Here is a 16,351-nt window from a genome sequence, read left to right as displayed (position 1 = left end):
ATTGAACAAGAGATAAAATTAACTAAATGAATATTATTTGAATACATGAATTATGAGTTAGGAAGAAGAAGAATTATTTACTTAGTTCTAATTAGTAGGTTTCAGTTTGAATGTTACAGCTTTTGCATATTTATATAACTGTGAATTTACATAAGTTGCATATTATGTAAGTTGGGAGGCTATTTGAATTTGGCTAGAAAAAATTTGAATTATATCTTAGGCTCAACTGGAAATGCAGAAAGGAGTGAGTGGCTTCCACACAGCTCAAGATGAGTTAGAAAAGGTTTCTTCAATTAAAGCTGAACTTGATGAAAAGAAAGGACAAACACTGGAAGAAATGTCTGTGATGGTTCAAAAGTTAAATTTAAAAATTGCTGAAAAAAAAGCTCGTCTTGCTCCTGTTATAAAAGAATTACGGCCTCTTCGACAACAATGTCAGGTAAGACAACTTTTTTGTTATATTCAAGTATAATGAAACAAGTATGTTTAAGCTGTCTTCATTCCTACCATAGTTGAACCTGAAATTTTCTTTCATGTTAACATAATCCTTGAAAATATTTCAGTATAAAAAAAGTTCTCTTCTTGCACTTCAGTTCTAATTTTATACTGAAATATTTTCAAGGATTATGTTTACATGAAAGAAAATTTAGGTATGCATGATCATCTTCATAAGATTTCATATTCTAGCACTAGATAAATGGTTACCTAAGCATGATAATATATTCCTTGCATTGTAGTTGCCTCAAAAAGTTTTATCTTTTACAACATTTGTGCAAAGCCCTTTTCACCTAATCAAGTCCCATGAAAATTTATATTTATAGTTATTCTTCTTCAGCTGAAATTATTTGTAAAGACAATTATGATGACCTCTACTGATGAAAATTTTCTAGTACATTAAAACTTTCCTGCATGACATACTGAACTTTATTTGAAAAGTATGCAGTAATTTCGAGTTTTCTTGTATGAAATATTATTAGCTGTTAGGTCATTGACAGCAAATCAACGTGGAAAGTATATCAGAGTATAAGATATATTATCTTATGCTTTTAATATTTATAATACATTCATATTATATTTATTACTTTTGAATTTTTATTACTTTAAAGTTAACACATCACCAAATTAATACATTCAATGAAACAAAATTATGATTAATTCATTTAAATATTTCAAATCTTTGCACATTTTCGACAGTATACTTTATAATATAGCTTGTGACACTATTTTCAATTTTATCATTTTGGAAAAACCTGTCAACATAACCTTGTTTCGTATCAAAATAAATATTTTATATTATTTGCTGCAAAGCTGAGGATGATGTCATGGCATGCCTATAAGTATGAGTAATGGAAGTTTCTTCTAGAAGTTTTAGACATATCAAGGTTATAAGGTATTTTCTTTCTCCTCTCTGCATGCTTTCGTGGTGTAATGGTAGCACACTCGGCGCGTATTCAAGAGGTGCAGGTTCGAGTCCCAGTGAGGGCATTGCTCATTTTTCATGTTTCTTACTTTAAAAAAAAAAAAAAAATCGTAGTATCTCTACAGTGGTGGCTGAACTAAAAAGGTGGTGGATGATGATTCTTCACCCCTAGAATTTGACGATTGGGTCCCCTAATCCCCAGTCGCCTTTTAAAAAAAAGGGGGAGTATGTAAGGTATTTTCTCCCTCCTTTCTGTATTCTTTTGTGGTGTAACGGTTAGCACACTCGGCGCGTATTCGAGAGGTCCAGGTTCAAGTCCCGGCGAGGGCATTGCTCATTTTTCATGTCTCTTGCTTCAAAATAACCTAATAACTCTACAAGGTGACACCTTCTGATGTTGACTATGGAATTTTACTGAGAAGCTTCTGGCGATAATGTGTACAGTCAGAGTCAGATTTAGACTTGGTAAGGTTCTAAGCTATTTGAGATATGGGGCCCTTTATAAGTCTGTCATAATATATTTTAATATTATTTATACTATATTTTAATTGGGGGGGACCTCCTTGTGGTACGTATAGCTTGTGTAGCTTGTACGTAATATGGGAAACTGGATATATTACTCCATTTCTTCTAACCTAACTTTTTCTAACTAACTTCTTTATTTTTTAAATCTTTCATCTGTAATTTGTACATGTAAAATACTAAAGCGATCTGTTTTTTCAACCTTCTGCTGAAATGACTGGTGCAAGTTTGGCAAAATCTTCCCCAATTTTCACGGTCAACATAATTTCGTTTTATTTAGGCCTTTGTCTGGAATCAGGGGCGTTAATTAGACATAGGCCAAGTAGACTGTCACCTAGGACCCCGACTTGCAAACGGCCCTTTTTTTTTTTTTTTTTTGTTGTTGTTGTTGTTGTTGTTGTTGTTTTTGTTTTGTTTAGCAGTCGGGGCCGTAGGAGGCCCGAGCACGAGCGTCTCTCATTACGTAGGCGGGGGCCCTAGTGCCAGTTGAGAGGGCAAATAATGATGCGCCTGCCAGGATGTCGGCGCACAGCGCATTCTTCATTTATAAATAGCCGAAGCAAAATGCATCTGAAACAATTTCGCAAAGGGGCACTTCCGTACGTGGTTCGCTTGGTAAGATCGTCCCCATCTGCATTCTTTGCTGTATGCGCGTTCAGAGTTGTATAACTGTAACTGATTACTAGTAATCACTGATTTGCGAACAACTCGATTTTGATTTTGTCCTCGAGTTCTCCCTGTTATAAAAATGAAGCGAGCTTATAAGTCTGGTGCTGCTAAACGTAAGAAAAACGCCGCTGAAGAAGATTCCATTGCGTCGCTGTGTTGAACTATGTCGCTTAGACGTACAGATGAAGCAGGTTCTAGCCGTGACACTACTAATAGTACTCCTGCTGCCGGTATCTCATCAAAATCAAATGCAGCAGCCTTAGTAAATGATGCTTTTGTTGACGAACGATTACCCGCTATTCTCGATGAACAAGTGAGTCAGCAGCAGGGTCACCTTAAAGAAGATGAATGCGCACAACAGGATAATAGTTCAGCAACGCACAATGAAGTCCGACTCGGTGAAGGTGACAATGAGCAACAAGACATGTCGGGTGTCAGGGCCTCTGTATGAAGTTGATGAAACGATTACTGCTGGCAGTGCTGGTCATTTGCATTTGCTACCAGTACAAGATATTGAACATGATAGTGAAGATCAAAAAGAAATACACAACGACCATGTCTCCCGAAATGTTTCATTTGATTAGAAAGATCCAGGAGCATGGCTTCATCTCCATCCATGAATCCGAGCGAATTTTCCTAGTTGAGAAGGGCCTTTTCAGAGAGATGCGATATATCTTCCCAAAGAGGATTCTTCAGCTAAACGTCATTTTTCTGCCACATTTTCCTCGCACAAGCTGAAAAATGATGAGACTGTGAACCGTACCTGGCTTGTTTATTCGAAACAGAAAAATGTCGTTTTTTGTTTTTGTTGTAAGCTGTTTTTGATTCAAAAATAAAACTGACCACCGATGGAAACAGCGACTGGAGGAACATTGGTAGCATTCTTTGTGAGCACGAATCATCGCCAAAGCACATGAACGCTGTTCCTGCATGGCATGAAATGACACTAAGACTAAATCTAGAAGAAACAACTGATAAAGAATGTTAACTGCTTCTACAGCGAGAATGCGATCATTGGAAGAACGTCATAAAAAGGTTACTTTCTATCATGCAGGTCCTTGCACAGAGGAATTTGGGTTTCGTGGCAGTAGTAACCGTTTCTGGCAACCTAATAACGGCAATTTCTTGGCATGAGCTTTTAGGTAAATTTGATTCCTGCTTACGTGAGCATCTACGACGTATCAAAAATGCTGATATACATGACCGTTATTATTTAGGGAATCACATCCAAAATGAACTCATCCATCTGATGGGCGAAGCGGTTCTCAAGAAAATAATTGAAAATGCTCAGGCTGCCAAATATCCATCGTGCTAGATCGTACTCCTGATGCAAGCCATCAGGAGCAGATGACTATGATGATACGAACTGTCAATGTTTATGCGGCGACAGTTGAGATTTGTGAGCATTTTGTAGGCTTTTTGGCAGTAGGTAGTAGCACAGGTTTGAGTTTGACAGAAGCGTGCTTTAAAAAGCTTGATGAACTAAATTTGAAAATACAAAACTGCAGAGAGCGAGGATATGATAACGAAGGGGCGGAACAGTGGGGTATAAAAACGCACACTTGAGCTAAATCCGAAAGCATTTTGCGTTCCATGCTGTTGTCACAGCTTAAACTTAGTGCTTAGCGATAATGCGAAATCTTCAACTACGACTATCAACCTTTTTTGCATCAGATTTACTTACTGTTTGTTGCATCAACTCAACGCTGGGATATGCTCAAGCGATATGTGAAATCGTTTACAGTGAAGCCAAAGCCAATCTCAGAAACACGCTGGGAATCTCGAATAGATTCCAGTAAAGCTGTGAGGTTTCAGATAGGATCTATTTATGATGCACTGATTGAGGTCTTTGAGAATGCAAATGATCCAAAAACAAAAACGGAGGCTGCCGGTTTGGCAAACCAAATTAAACACTACCCTTTCTTGGTATCGTTAGTAATATGGTACGATCTCTTGGAGAAAGTTAATATTGCGAAGGAAAGACATACAATTCGATGTCGCTTTGAATTGCATTCAGAACACAATCGACTTCCTGAAATCCTACAAAGAAACGGGTTTCGATTCGGCCCAAGATGCAGCTAAAGAGTTAACTACAGAACTGGAGATGGACAAGAGCGAAATAAACTTTCTAGCCGCTCAGATCGCAGGACGTAGAATAGTGTCCGGAGGACACTCGATTATGAACCTCGTGATAAGCAGTTACGTAATCCTAAAAGATAAATTCCGCGCTTAATTTTTCAACGTCTTGCTAGATCAAGCCGTCATGTCAATGACTGAACGATTTGACCAGATGGAAGCCTATTATGGCAAATTTGATTCCCTGAACAATTTCGAATGCATTACGGGAATGAGCGAAATTGACCTGAGGAAGTGTTGCGATGTTCTCAGCGATATCTTAACAGATGAAATTGCTGTGTCGGATGTTGATGCTCCTGATATATGTGCCGAATTGCGCAACTTAGCAGGTTTAGTGCCACAAAGTACTGGTGCTCTTAAAAGTCTGAAATTCCTATTTGAGAAAAATTTGCAAGATTCATTCCCAAATGTCTCTTCCATCACGTATCGTTTTGACAGTTCCTGTAATTGTCTCGTCTGCAGAACGCAGCTTTTCAAAACTCAAGTGACCAGCGAACAAGTGATTATGAGTGACCAGCGAACAAACATGACGCAAGAGCGATTGAAAATGACGTAAGAGCTTAGCATTAATATCAATTGAGCACAAAATCGTCGACTCTCTTGATTATGCAGACTTAATAAAAGATTTTGCCAAATTGAAAGTATGCAAGATGTTTTTACATTAAGGTTTGAATTGCATATCAGGCTACAATGCTACGTGTACATAATACATTAGCTGATGCTCAGTTAATCACTATATTAGGTAATACTCAGTTATCCTTGAATCCCGTAATACGATATAGAAGATAAGATATATATACGGATAAAAAAAGTATTATGCATTTACATGTATGCATACAAGCTGTTTTTATATTAAGGTTTGAATTTGTATTTTGTTTTTACATTAAGGTTTGAAATTTGTGTATAATTTAATAGCTTACAATGCTACATAATATATTAGGTAATACTCAGTTACTCACGTCATCAGTGGTCAGTAGAATATATTCTTCTGACATTAGCTGATGCTCAGTTACTCACTATATTAGGTAATACTCAGTTATCCTTGAATCCCGTAATACGATATAGAAGATAAGATATAGAAGATAATGTTCATGTAATATGATATATAAGACATATATACGGATAAAATCCCCATTTATGCCTTCCCGCGGCGTCCACGAAAAGTCAGGAAATGCCCTGACTAGTGGCGTTTTCCGACGTACGCTAATAAATTTTGCTCTTTTCTCTTCTGGAAAGCGTGTCTTTGGTCAATTTTCATAGTCCGTTTCTTATTCCTCCCGTTTCGCCTAGGGCCCCATACCACCTAAGAACGACCTTGCTGGAATGTCCTTTTTACTTTCGAAATCTCACATAATTTATATGTAGGCATTTGATATTCAAACTGATAACAAATAAAATGATTGTTTATATAATTTTAGACTGGACTTTTTTTCCCCCCCCCTTTGTATTAATTTGGATTTTCTACCGAGAAATGCGTTTTTTATACGCTCAATCATTCGGAATTCGGCATTTCCCAACAGTCAAGCATTTACTATACTATAATTCCCATGGAAGTACAGATGAATCCTGTGGCAAGACTGGCTGGAAGGTCAAAGTTTCGTCCTAAATAAAAAGTGTAGTATTGGGGAATTCCAGAGGGAGTTACAGTAGGGACAAATAGTTTAGCACTCAACCAATGACTAACCTTAGCTATCACTATGCCTTGTCACGACGTTTTTAGATTCTTGAGATCGTAGACCTCTTAGTCTGAAGTCACAGATTTCCTAATTCTTTTTTCTCCTTTGTTACTCTTACTTACTTTGTTACATACTGAATTTGTATTACTTTCGATTGTTTTACTACAGACTTAATATTTTTTTATGGCAACATTCTCAATTTTTACAACAAATTACACCCGATCCCTTATCAAAAGAAAGATTATCATACAACAACAAAAACAAATACCAGGTTTAGTTTAAAGAAATTCTTGTATAAAATGCAATACAGAATGATTTCATTTTTACCTATAGGGGCAGACGGGGCCCCACTCAATGTTACCGCTGCCAAAACTTTCACCATGCTCAAGCGCAGTGTCACCTCCCTCCGCGGTGTGTAAAGTGCGGACAGGGGCACGAATCCAAAACTTGCACCAAACCATCAGATGAGCCAGCCACCTGCGCGAACTGTGGTTTAAATCACACTGCATCATTTCGTGGATGTAGCTACTTCCCCAAGCCCCGGCAATATTCACAAGGGAAAATGTTGTACTCGGACAGAGTCGTCATGAATAGTGCTCAGCCACCCCAAAACAGGCAAGCACCTGAAATTGCCGAGCTCTCAGCAAAGCTAGAAGAGGCCAAATCATTGATAGCAACCCTTACGGCTGCTATCTCTATCCTGAAGGACACAACTACACAGCTCAACGCTGCTGCAGCGCAAAACTCAGTCATGCCTCCCCAGAAAAGTTATGACTAATTCTCATCAAAGCTTTTCTCCGATTACGATTACTCTGTGGAATACGCAGAACATCACACAAAAAATACCTGAATTCCAGGACTTTTTAATTCGACATGAAGTGGATATCTGCCTTGTCACTGAAACGCATGCAAACTCGAAGCACAACATCAATATTGCAAATTACAACACCTATCGATGCGACAGAATTAGACACCGTGGTGGAGGTGTCGCCATCTATGTGAAAAGAACTCTTTGCTCAGGTTTATTATCTGCGGATAATACAAAAGCATTTGAAATCGTCAGTGTTAATGTGGTACTACCCAAAATCGGACATACTAAAATTTGTGCACTCTATAACCCACCGGATAACAGAATCTCAGCGCATGATTTACATTTTTACCTACAAGACTCAGCTCCCACAATCATTGGAGGAGACTTTAATTCAAAACATGTGAACTGGGGCTGCAATCATAGCAACGCAAATGGTCATACCATCAGAGACTATGTAGAAAATTATCCCATCTTCCTATACACACTCGAAGAGTCTACGTACCGCCCAAATACTCCTCGCAAAAGACCTGATATTCTCGATTTTTATCTCACAAATTTTAACATACCCCTTGCAATAGAAGTAACTCAAGAGCTGTCCTCAGATCATGTCCCCGTAATGGCAAGATTGGGATACAACAAGCCGGAAGATACTAAGAAAAAGAAAATTGTGGACTGGAAATTAATTCACAACCTCGCAATTACATCTCCCATAAACCTGGGTCCTCTAAAAACCACTACTGATATCGAGAAGGCTGCAAAAATCTTTACGAACTCTCTTCAGGATTTCCTTGCACTAGCAACTACAGAAAAGATGCATTCCTATCATTACGGCGCCCTACCCATGCATATCCGTGAATTAATCAAGCAACGGAACAGAACCCGCAAACTTTACAATCATACCTGGGATCCTACCTTAAAACCACTAATTAATAGACTCACCAGAAAAATTAAATCTAGTATCCAGTAGCATCGAAATGAATCTTGGAATTTAAAAACAGAAAACTTGAATATTGAAGACGGCTCATTCTGGAAGTACATCCGTAAACGAAAAAACCCAGCGATCAACACTCCTCCTATCAGAACTCAATCTGACATTGCCTACACCAATGAGGAAAAAGCAGCAGCTTTTGCTGACCACCTGACTCAGCAATTCACACCCAACGACTTCCCTGCGGACCAAACCAGCATTGCCGCCATTACTGACCACGTCAAAAACTGGCTTAGCGCGCCATTGGACCATACCGCTATTAAACTCACTACCTCATGTGAAGTTAAAAATGTTATCAAGAATTCAAGTAATAGAAAAGCTCCTGGACCTGATCAAATTTCAAATAAACTCCTAAAGCAGCTTCCGCACGGTGTCATCTGCAAATTAACATCCATCTACAACGCCTGCCTCACGAACTCTTATTTTCCGAATGTTTGGAAACACGCCTCGATCTTCCTAATTCCAAAACCCAAAAAAACCACCTGATAAACTTACTAGCCTATAAGTCTCCTGTCTACGCTGGGAAAGATTTTTGAGCGAATTATTTACAACCGACTGCAAAATCACCTTGACTTCATCCCAAAAGAACAACATGGGTTCAGGAAAGGACTCTCTACCACCCATCAACTGGTTCGTATCTCAGAATTCATAGGATCGGCACTCAGAAATAAACAAAGTATTGCTTTCCTCATGCTAGACGTGGCCAAAGCTTTTGACCGCGTCTGGCATGAAGGCCTCATCTATAAGCTCATACAGCTGCATATCCCGAGAGAACTCGTCCTCATCCTGAAGTCATTCCTCGAAAATCGTACTTTCTCAGTTAGACAAGGTGATTATCTTACTAATCCATATCCTATCCTGGGAGGGGTCGCCCAGGGTAGTATCTTAGGACCCATTATCTACATTATTTATGTTTATGATTTTCCTACCTTCCCAGAAGATTACAACTTTCAACTAGCCTGTTACGCGGATGACACCGCACTTATACAAAAGTCCAGTAAGCCTAACAACGCTCTCGTCCAACTCCAAAATAAAATGAATCAGGTGGAGGAATGGTGCAAGAAATGGAGAGTGAACATTAATGCGGACAAATCCCAAATTCTACTCATCCGGCGCTACAAGAAACTGGATAATATCTCCGTTACTGTAACGCTATTTGAAAAACCAATCCCGCTTGTAACCCAAGCTAAATATCTTGGAATCACCTTTAATCGAACTTTCACCTGGTCAACGCACATAAATATTACAAGGGGAAAAATCTTCGGAATCATGTGCAAGCTTTTTCACCTCCTAGCTGAATCTTCAGGTCTTAGCCTAAGAAAAGAATTTACACGGCGATCATACGACCCATTGTAACTTACGCATCTCCAGTCTGGGCAAATGCCAAACCGAACGATTTTAAAAAGCTGCAAGTTATCCAAAACAAGTTTCTCAGGATTATCACAGGAGCTCCGTATTATATCAGAAATAAAAACCTGCACCGAGACTTAAAAATTGAATATGTGAAAACTTACATCAACAAGCTCAACGAAAATTTCTACAGAAAAGCAAATCAAAATAGCATAGCGGACTTTTCTAATATTTTGAATTATGAAATCATAGAGGATGATTATTACAATAGGTCCTTCACTGCCCACACCATTAATATGTTGAATTTGCACACCTAACTTAAGCAGCATCGACTAGGGTCATTTTCTGAGAGGGTGACCACCCACGTGACCAGCCTGAACATCTCAAAGTGCCTTGCTTCTACCCACCAGCGCTGCCTCCTGATTCGCCAGCCCCTGATCCCGGCTTTCCACCTCCGGACTTTGAATTTCTTTTAGCCCCCATCACCGCCACCAGAGGGCGACACACCTGACTGCTGTTTATTTTCTTCTTTTTCCTCCCGCTCGCATATTTCACAAGTGCACATCTGTGTAGCCACCGAGAGAGTGGCTTCTAGGATGGACCAATGGGCATCCAGTAATATTTCTGTCATGTCACATGACCTTTCGCATGCTTTAAGATTTAAGCAAGATGGTCGAAAATATTTTGCCACGCAAATTTCTGTACAACATAATTAAAGCATCGTTGATTTGTTCTGAAAATTTTCATTGCGAAGTTAGATCAAATATAAGCAATTGTGAAGGTTTCACTACCTGGTTGAAAGAGTTTGAAAAAAATATCAATGTGAAATATTACTTATTAAATGGTAAATAAGATAAAGAAAGAAATATCTGATAAACACCTGAGCCCAAATTCCATCTTTATATAAACCTATGCATATGAAAAAAATATTTACACCAATTATATATGTAAATAGAAGTCAGCACATTTTATTGAAGTCTATGTGAAAAAGATGTTCTATAATAGTAGCCAATACAGACTTTTGTTCAAAGTGAACTTTAATAATTTGCATTCGTATACATTTAGTGTATTAAATTTCACATTTAATAACTGCTCACTCTTAAATGTACTGTCTACTCAAGAAATACTCATCAAACAGAATGAATTTACGTTAATCACAACGAATATATTCGATTTATTCATATATAACTTTTAATGTTAAAAATAGATATAATCAGATCCTACACAATATGTATTCTTAATCTTACACTTTAAAAATCAAAAGAATGCAAGCCCTGAAATAAGAAAACACTAGATTCATTGTAACATTTCCAGTCCTTCTCAGCTCAGTTAAAAAACACTATACATTTGAATTATCTTAATCCACAGGTGTTAGTAAATGCATAATATTCGAGGCTAATTGTAGCTTGAGTCATTTTCTCGATGTTAAGAGCGATAATATGCCGTGAGAACATCAATCCAAATATTAATGCGTGATAAAATTCGCGAAAGTGAAATGTCAGCGATTGATTAAACTTATAAAACGAAAGCACTACGAGATTTTCTACTATTACACTCTACATTTATAACTGCGAAACAAATGCAAATTAAAACGTAAACAACATACGCTCATATGCACGAAGATTTAGCGTCACAAAAGCAATAGAATATCATTGGTCCATTTTTGAAACCCCTCCCTCAGTGGCTACGCTGATGTGCACTTGTGAAATATGCCTCCCGCTCACTGCTCCCTCCATGGGATTTATTCTGGCATTTTTCATCACCATGCCCATTGTGGAATTACATCAGGTTTACAGGAAAGTACTGCGAATGCAGTAGACCCCCTGTATAAATACTTCTGTATCAAAGTATCAAAGTGTTTCATTTTTATCTACTAATGGCATGCTATGCCGTGAAAAACACATTTGCTTTTGAATTCTTGTTTAAGATGCAGGAAAATATTGGATAAGTAGAAAGTTCCAAGCTAAAACAAACTTCTTCTGCACTATTTTTTTAAATACTTTTTTGTTACAAAATGCATTTTTTAAAACTTAGACATGATATTATAGAACCGTGTTATTTAATTAATGTTATGAAAATTTGTGTATAATTCCACAAAGCTGATAAAAATATCTAAATAAGGAATTCTAAAACAGTATTCTAACTTTTATACATTAAAACTGAAGGGATTTTGGGGGGGGGGAGAATTCAATAATAGTAAATTCACAATTCGCCTTATCAAGCAAGTTAAGATTAATTTAAAATTCGTTTTTTAAACATTTAATTTAATTATTGTTCTACTGTTATTTAAATATTTCATTTAATAATTCTCCTATGAATGAAAATTGAAAAAGTCTTTCATATTTAATATTTAAAACACTCACCTCTAGTTTGGGAGATCGTCTTAGCTGAAATTAAAGGTATATATTACATATAGAAAACACAGATTTCATTATGAAAACAATAGCAGATTCTTATGAACTGGTTATTTAATGATAATACTGGATGACTGGTTATTAAGATAATCTCTGGAAATATTTGTTCCTTATATTACTATGAATTTATGTTTGTCTATTAATTACAATAATAAAATATAATTATAGAAAAATAACAATTTTTATGCTGTTAATCTTAAACTTAATATTTTTAGGATATGTCTTTTGAGTATGAGCAAAAAAAACAAGCTTATGACTCTTGTGCTTTAGGACTTGAAAGCAATATCTCAAAAATTGAACAGGTATCCTTAATTTCACTTCTTATAAAAATTCAATTTTGTTCACAAAATTATGTATTCAAGTAATAAAAGCAATTAATTGTAAATAATAAATTTAGGAAGTGAATAGCTACAAAGAAGAGATTGCTGAGGCTGAACATACCTATCACATGCTAAACACAAAAATTCAAATGCTCAAAATACAAAATGAGAGGGTAGCAGAAGAAATTAAATCTTATGTTTCCAGTGATTCATCAGAGAAAAAAAAATCTATCAGGTATAGTACAGTAGCTTTCTGTATTGGTTGATATGATTTAAATTTTTAATTTTTTTTAAAATCAAACATGAGAAATTAATTTGTGTTTTCTTAAATGTCAAATGACTTATATAACAAATATTTAAATGCATACATGCCACTTTCAGATGTTTATAACAATTTATTATTTCACCATTTTTTTTTTTTCTTATTTTATTCTTTCGAGTTTACTTTCTAGGTTTGTTTCTACTTTTTTCAGTTTATGTTATTTAAATTAATTTTGGTGGATTTATTACTAGATCTTAGTTTGTATTTTTTTTTTCATTAATCCAGTGAGACCTGCTACCTTTCAATTATTCTACATTTTATATAATTTTATCCTATGCCTTTTAACGTTTACAAGTCAGTCTGTTCTCTCAGGAATCTCTCTCCTTCCTTCATTCTTCTAAATCTTCATAAAGGATAGCTTGATACAGATGAAAACTCAAAATCTTTCATGCTTTGAGCAGTGTTATGAATGCTTCTATCACGAGCTTAAAAATAAAAGTTGTGGCAAATTTCTGACTGAGTAAATGCCAGATACTGTAAATGTCAGTATAGTATATTACATGTAAAGATGTGATCAAGTATGTACTTTGATTAGAAACTGAATAGCTGAGATCAAGTATATACTTTAATTGGAAAGTTAACTCATATACTTATGCCATGTGATATACTTCATAGTGACTGGTAGATGTTTATTTTACTAAAACTCTAGCAACAACAGTGCCTAACAGCTGTCACTATTATGACAAAATATTTAAAATTGATGGAGGTAGAATTTAGAAGTTGCAGAAAGCCTAGAGATAGACCTGATTATGCAAGATAGGTGCACACCCACATGTTGGATATTGCATTAGTCTTTTTTTTTTTCTTCTTCTTCTTCTTCTTCTTAGTTCCTACCTTGTTCACTGGATTTTAATTCTAGAATTTCTCAGCTTTGGTGCCAATTAAAGAACATTGCTTATTATGGGTATTTTGCAGCTTAGGCAGAACTAATGGCTGATATTAACAGGATATATAATGTATGATAAAGGGGATATAAAATGTATTATAAAGGACAGGTTGCAATCAAGCAGCTACTGAAGATGTTGTTCATCACCTTCAAACACATGGAAGTTCATAATAGAAAATATCGAGTAGATTCTTAAGAATATCCTGTATAGATATAAATGATACTGCATTATGTAAACTGTATATAGCATGCGGCACTTCATGCATATATTCAAAGCAGATTATGTTAGCTTTGCTAGCAGCTTTTCAAGTAACATTTCTTTTTCTGATTTCGTTCATAATGCTTGCAAATGTTACAATAACGTTAAAATGCTTTCTGCAGTTTGTTTCATTTCTTTAAAAGTCTATTTTCCTGAATTTTATGGTAGAGTGTTCTTAATAGACATTTTTAACTAACTTACTACAGTCAAAAGTCGTTAATTCGGACACCCATAATCCGGAATGATCTATAATCCGGAATGATCTATAATCCGGACCTCAAAACTAAAAACTTTCTGCGCATGCGCCGCGTTGGCACATGCGCACAGGCGTTTTACGCGTGCGCGTAAGACCTTGACTACTGCGCATATGCGTGTGCGCAACTGCAGAATACGTTTTCGCCTGCGCGTTTAATGTATAACGAACGGTGTAAGCTAAAATTATCTAATAATCTATTTCAGTTAATGTTAATGGTTGCATTGTTCCTTAATCTTCGAATTGGATCCCGCTTATTATTTTTTGCAGACTGTAAGAGCAATTTTATAAAAGTAAACTTGAACTTTCGATTATGTCAAATAGAATTTCCGATGCTGGAACTTCCAAAGGATCTACAAAACGAAAGTATGTTTCGATGTCCAACAAACAAAATGTGGAATTGCTGCAAAAAATGGATAAAGACATGAAGAATGTGACAGAGAGGTTAGTGAAAACGAAAAAATTTTGATTGGCAAATTAGTCGGTATTCTCGGCACAGCAATTAACGGGACTTGAACAGCGGAATTTTGTAACTGAACAAGAAATTATGTCTTTTTATAGAATTAAAGAGAAAGTATTATCACATAAAACGAAGCAACTTAAACAACTTACATTGAGAGAAATGTTTAATAAAGTGAACAAATAAATATTAAGCTTTTTTTTTTTTTTTTTTTTTTTTTGTAAATTTTGATACCCTTTAGATCATAATTGTTCTTTATTTCATAAATTACGGTTTCATATTTTTAATTTTAGAATTTCTGCATGCCATCTTACGAGATTTAAACTGATGATCTATAATCCGGAAAAATCGATAATCCGGAATCGCCGAAGTCCCGACGAGTCCGGATTAACGACTTTTGACCGTAGTTCCTTCAGAATTCCTTTCTTCACCCTTTAAATATTATGCATATAAATTTTGGTTCCAAACCATTTATTGTTCAAGCGACAGAATGCCCAGAACAGTCAACTTTAATTATTAGCCCTCTTTCTGTATAATAATAATTATAGAATTCTCATATTATATTTTTTCATGATTCCTTTGATTTTTATGTTTAATATTTTGGATTGTAAATAAATAACCTTTCACTGCATTCTTTTATAAGAAAGAAACTAAACATCCTTTTACAAAATAATTTTCAAACTTATGGATTTGAATAAATTACAGAGAACAATACAATAAAAATATTCAAGAACAGGAAGCAAAGACAAAAATCTTACGAGAACAACAAAAGGAAGTTAAGGAAAATCAGGCATATAATGAAAAACAGAAGCTTATGTGGAGTAATCTTCAAATTTTGTTGGAATGCAAGAAAAAATGCCGTGAAGAAGAAAAGCTTCCAAATAAATCTATTATTTCATCAACAACTGATAGACTTGTTTTATAAATAAAATATTTATATTTATTATGAGTTTTTATTCTTATTACTTTTTAAAAATAGATGTTAATAAATGCTACTATTTATGCTTAAAAAACTGTGTTTTTAATATCAGAACCCGAAAAATATCTACCTAACTCAAAAATTTAATTTTACTTTTTAAAAAAAAGGTCATTTTTTAGATAAGTTCCATTTACATATTCTAGAACAGGATTTCTTAAACTACGAGACCTGCAGCAGGGGGTCGCCAAAACTTTTAGCAGTTTGATATTTCTTTAACTTAGTATAATAATTTTACAATTACCAAATATTTTAACACAATGTATCTGAAAATAGATAAAGATAAGACAATACAGGCAAAGAAAGAACGAAAACGTTTTGACGCACTCTTTTTATAATATTGTAGCGTTGCGCGCCTCCAACTTGCACGCAACCCAGAGATGACTGTTGAGACTGGATAAAAGACAGAGTCTTGTAAAGGGTTTAAGTCCCTTTTTATTCAACGTAATAAATTACAAGTGCGTGCTCTTGACGCTCACAAACTGCGCCAACTCGGCGGTCAAATAAAAATAATAACCTGAAAAGAAACTAAAGACAAGACTCTAACTACGAGGCTCTCTAAAAGTAACTAACCTCACCGCGTTTTACAATACCGCTGCTAATTCAGCAAACTTGAAGATCACTTGAACGATTAACAATTCTTCCAGGCCAGCACACAGGCCGAAACGCTGGGTTCTTCATTTTCTGGTTAACTACCTCCGCGCTCGTGAAGTAAGAACAGCACACCTTGAACTCGTTTCCTTTCTATTTAACTCAGAATACTTCCGCTGATAATTTGAATCCTTGCGCGTTCTACTAAAATTTACATACTCTGGCATTGGCAGTTCCAGGGGAAAGTAAGGCTTGACAGGAAAGATAGTTTAAACTTAAAATAAATGTTAGTTAAAAT

At 35.7% G+C, this 16,351-nt stretch overlaps 1 protein-coding gene across 4 annotated transcripts in view; it reads left to right on the top strand.

Moving 5' to 3' along the window:
* Positions 1-15,430, top strand: part of LOC118204960 (intraflagellar transport protein 81 homolog) — a 77,633-nt gene extending 62,203 nt beyond the window's left edge. For all 4 annotated transcript variants that reach the window (XM_085824774.1, XM_085824775.1, XM_085824776.1 and 1 more), the window contains 4 exons: positions 221-439; positions 12,202-12,288; positions 12,384-12,541; positions 15,192-15,430. In XM_085824774.1, the coding sequence (XP_085680900.1) occupies positions 221-439; positions 12,202-12,288; positions 12,384-12,541; positions 15,192-15,411 (684 nt within the window). In that variant the 3' untranslated portion in view covers positions 15,412-15,430. The remainder of the gene's footprint in view (positions 1-220; positions 440-12,201; positions 12,289-12,383; positions 12,542-15,191) is intronic.
* Positions 15,431-16,351: the final 921 nt, after the last annotated feature.

The sequence above is a fragment of the Stegodyphus dumicola genome, chromosome 10, assembly GCF_044657685.1.
Source record: "Stegodyphus dumicola isolate Sdum_Otavi_A_Nest chromosome 10, ASM4465768v1".
Lineage (NCBI taxonomy): Eukaryota > Metazoa > Arthropoda > Arachnida > Araneae > Eresidae > Stegodyphus > Stegodyphus dumicola.
Note: the sequence above shows the minus strand (reverse complement) of the source record. Positions and strands in the feature narration are given on the sequence as shown.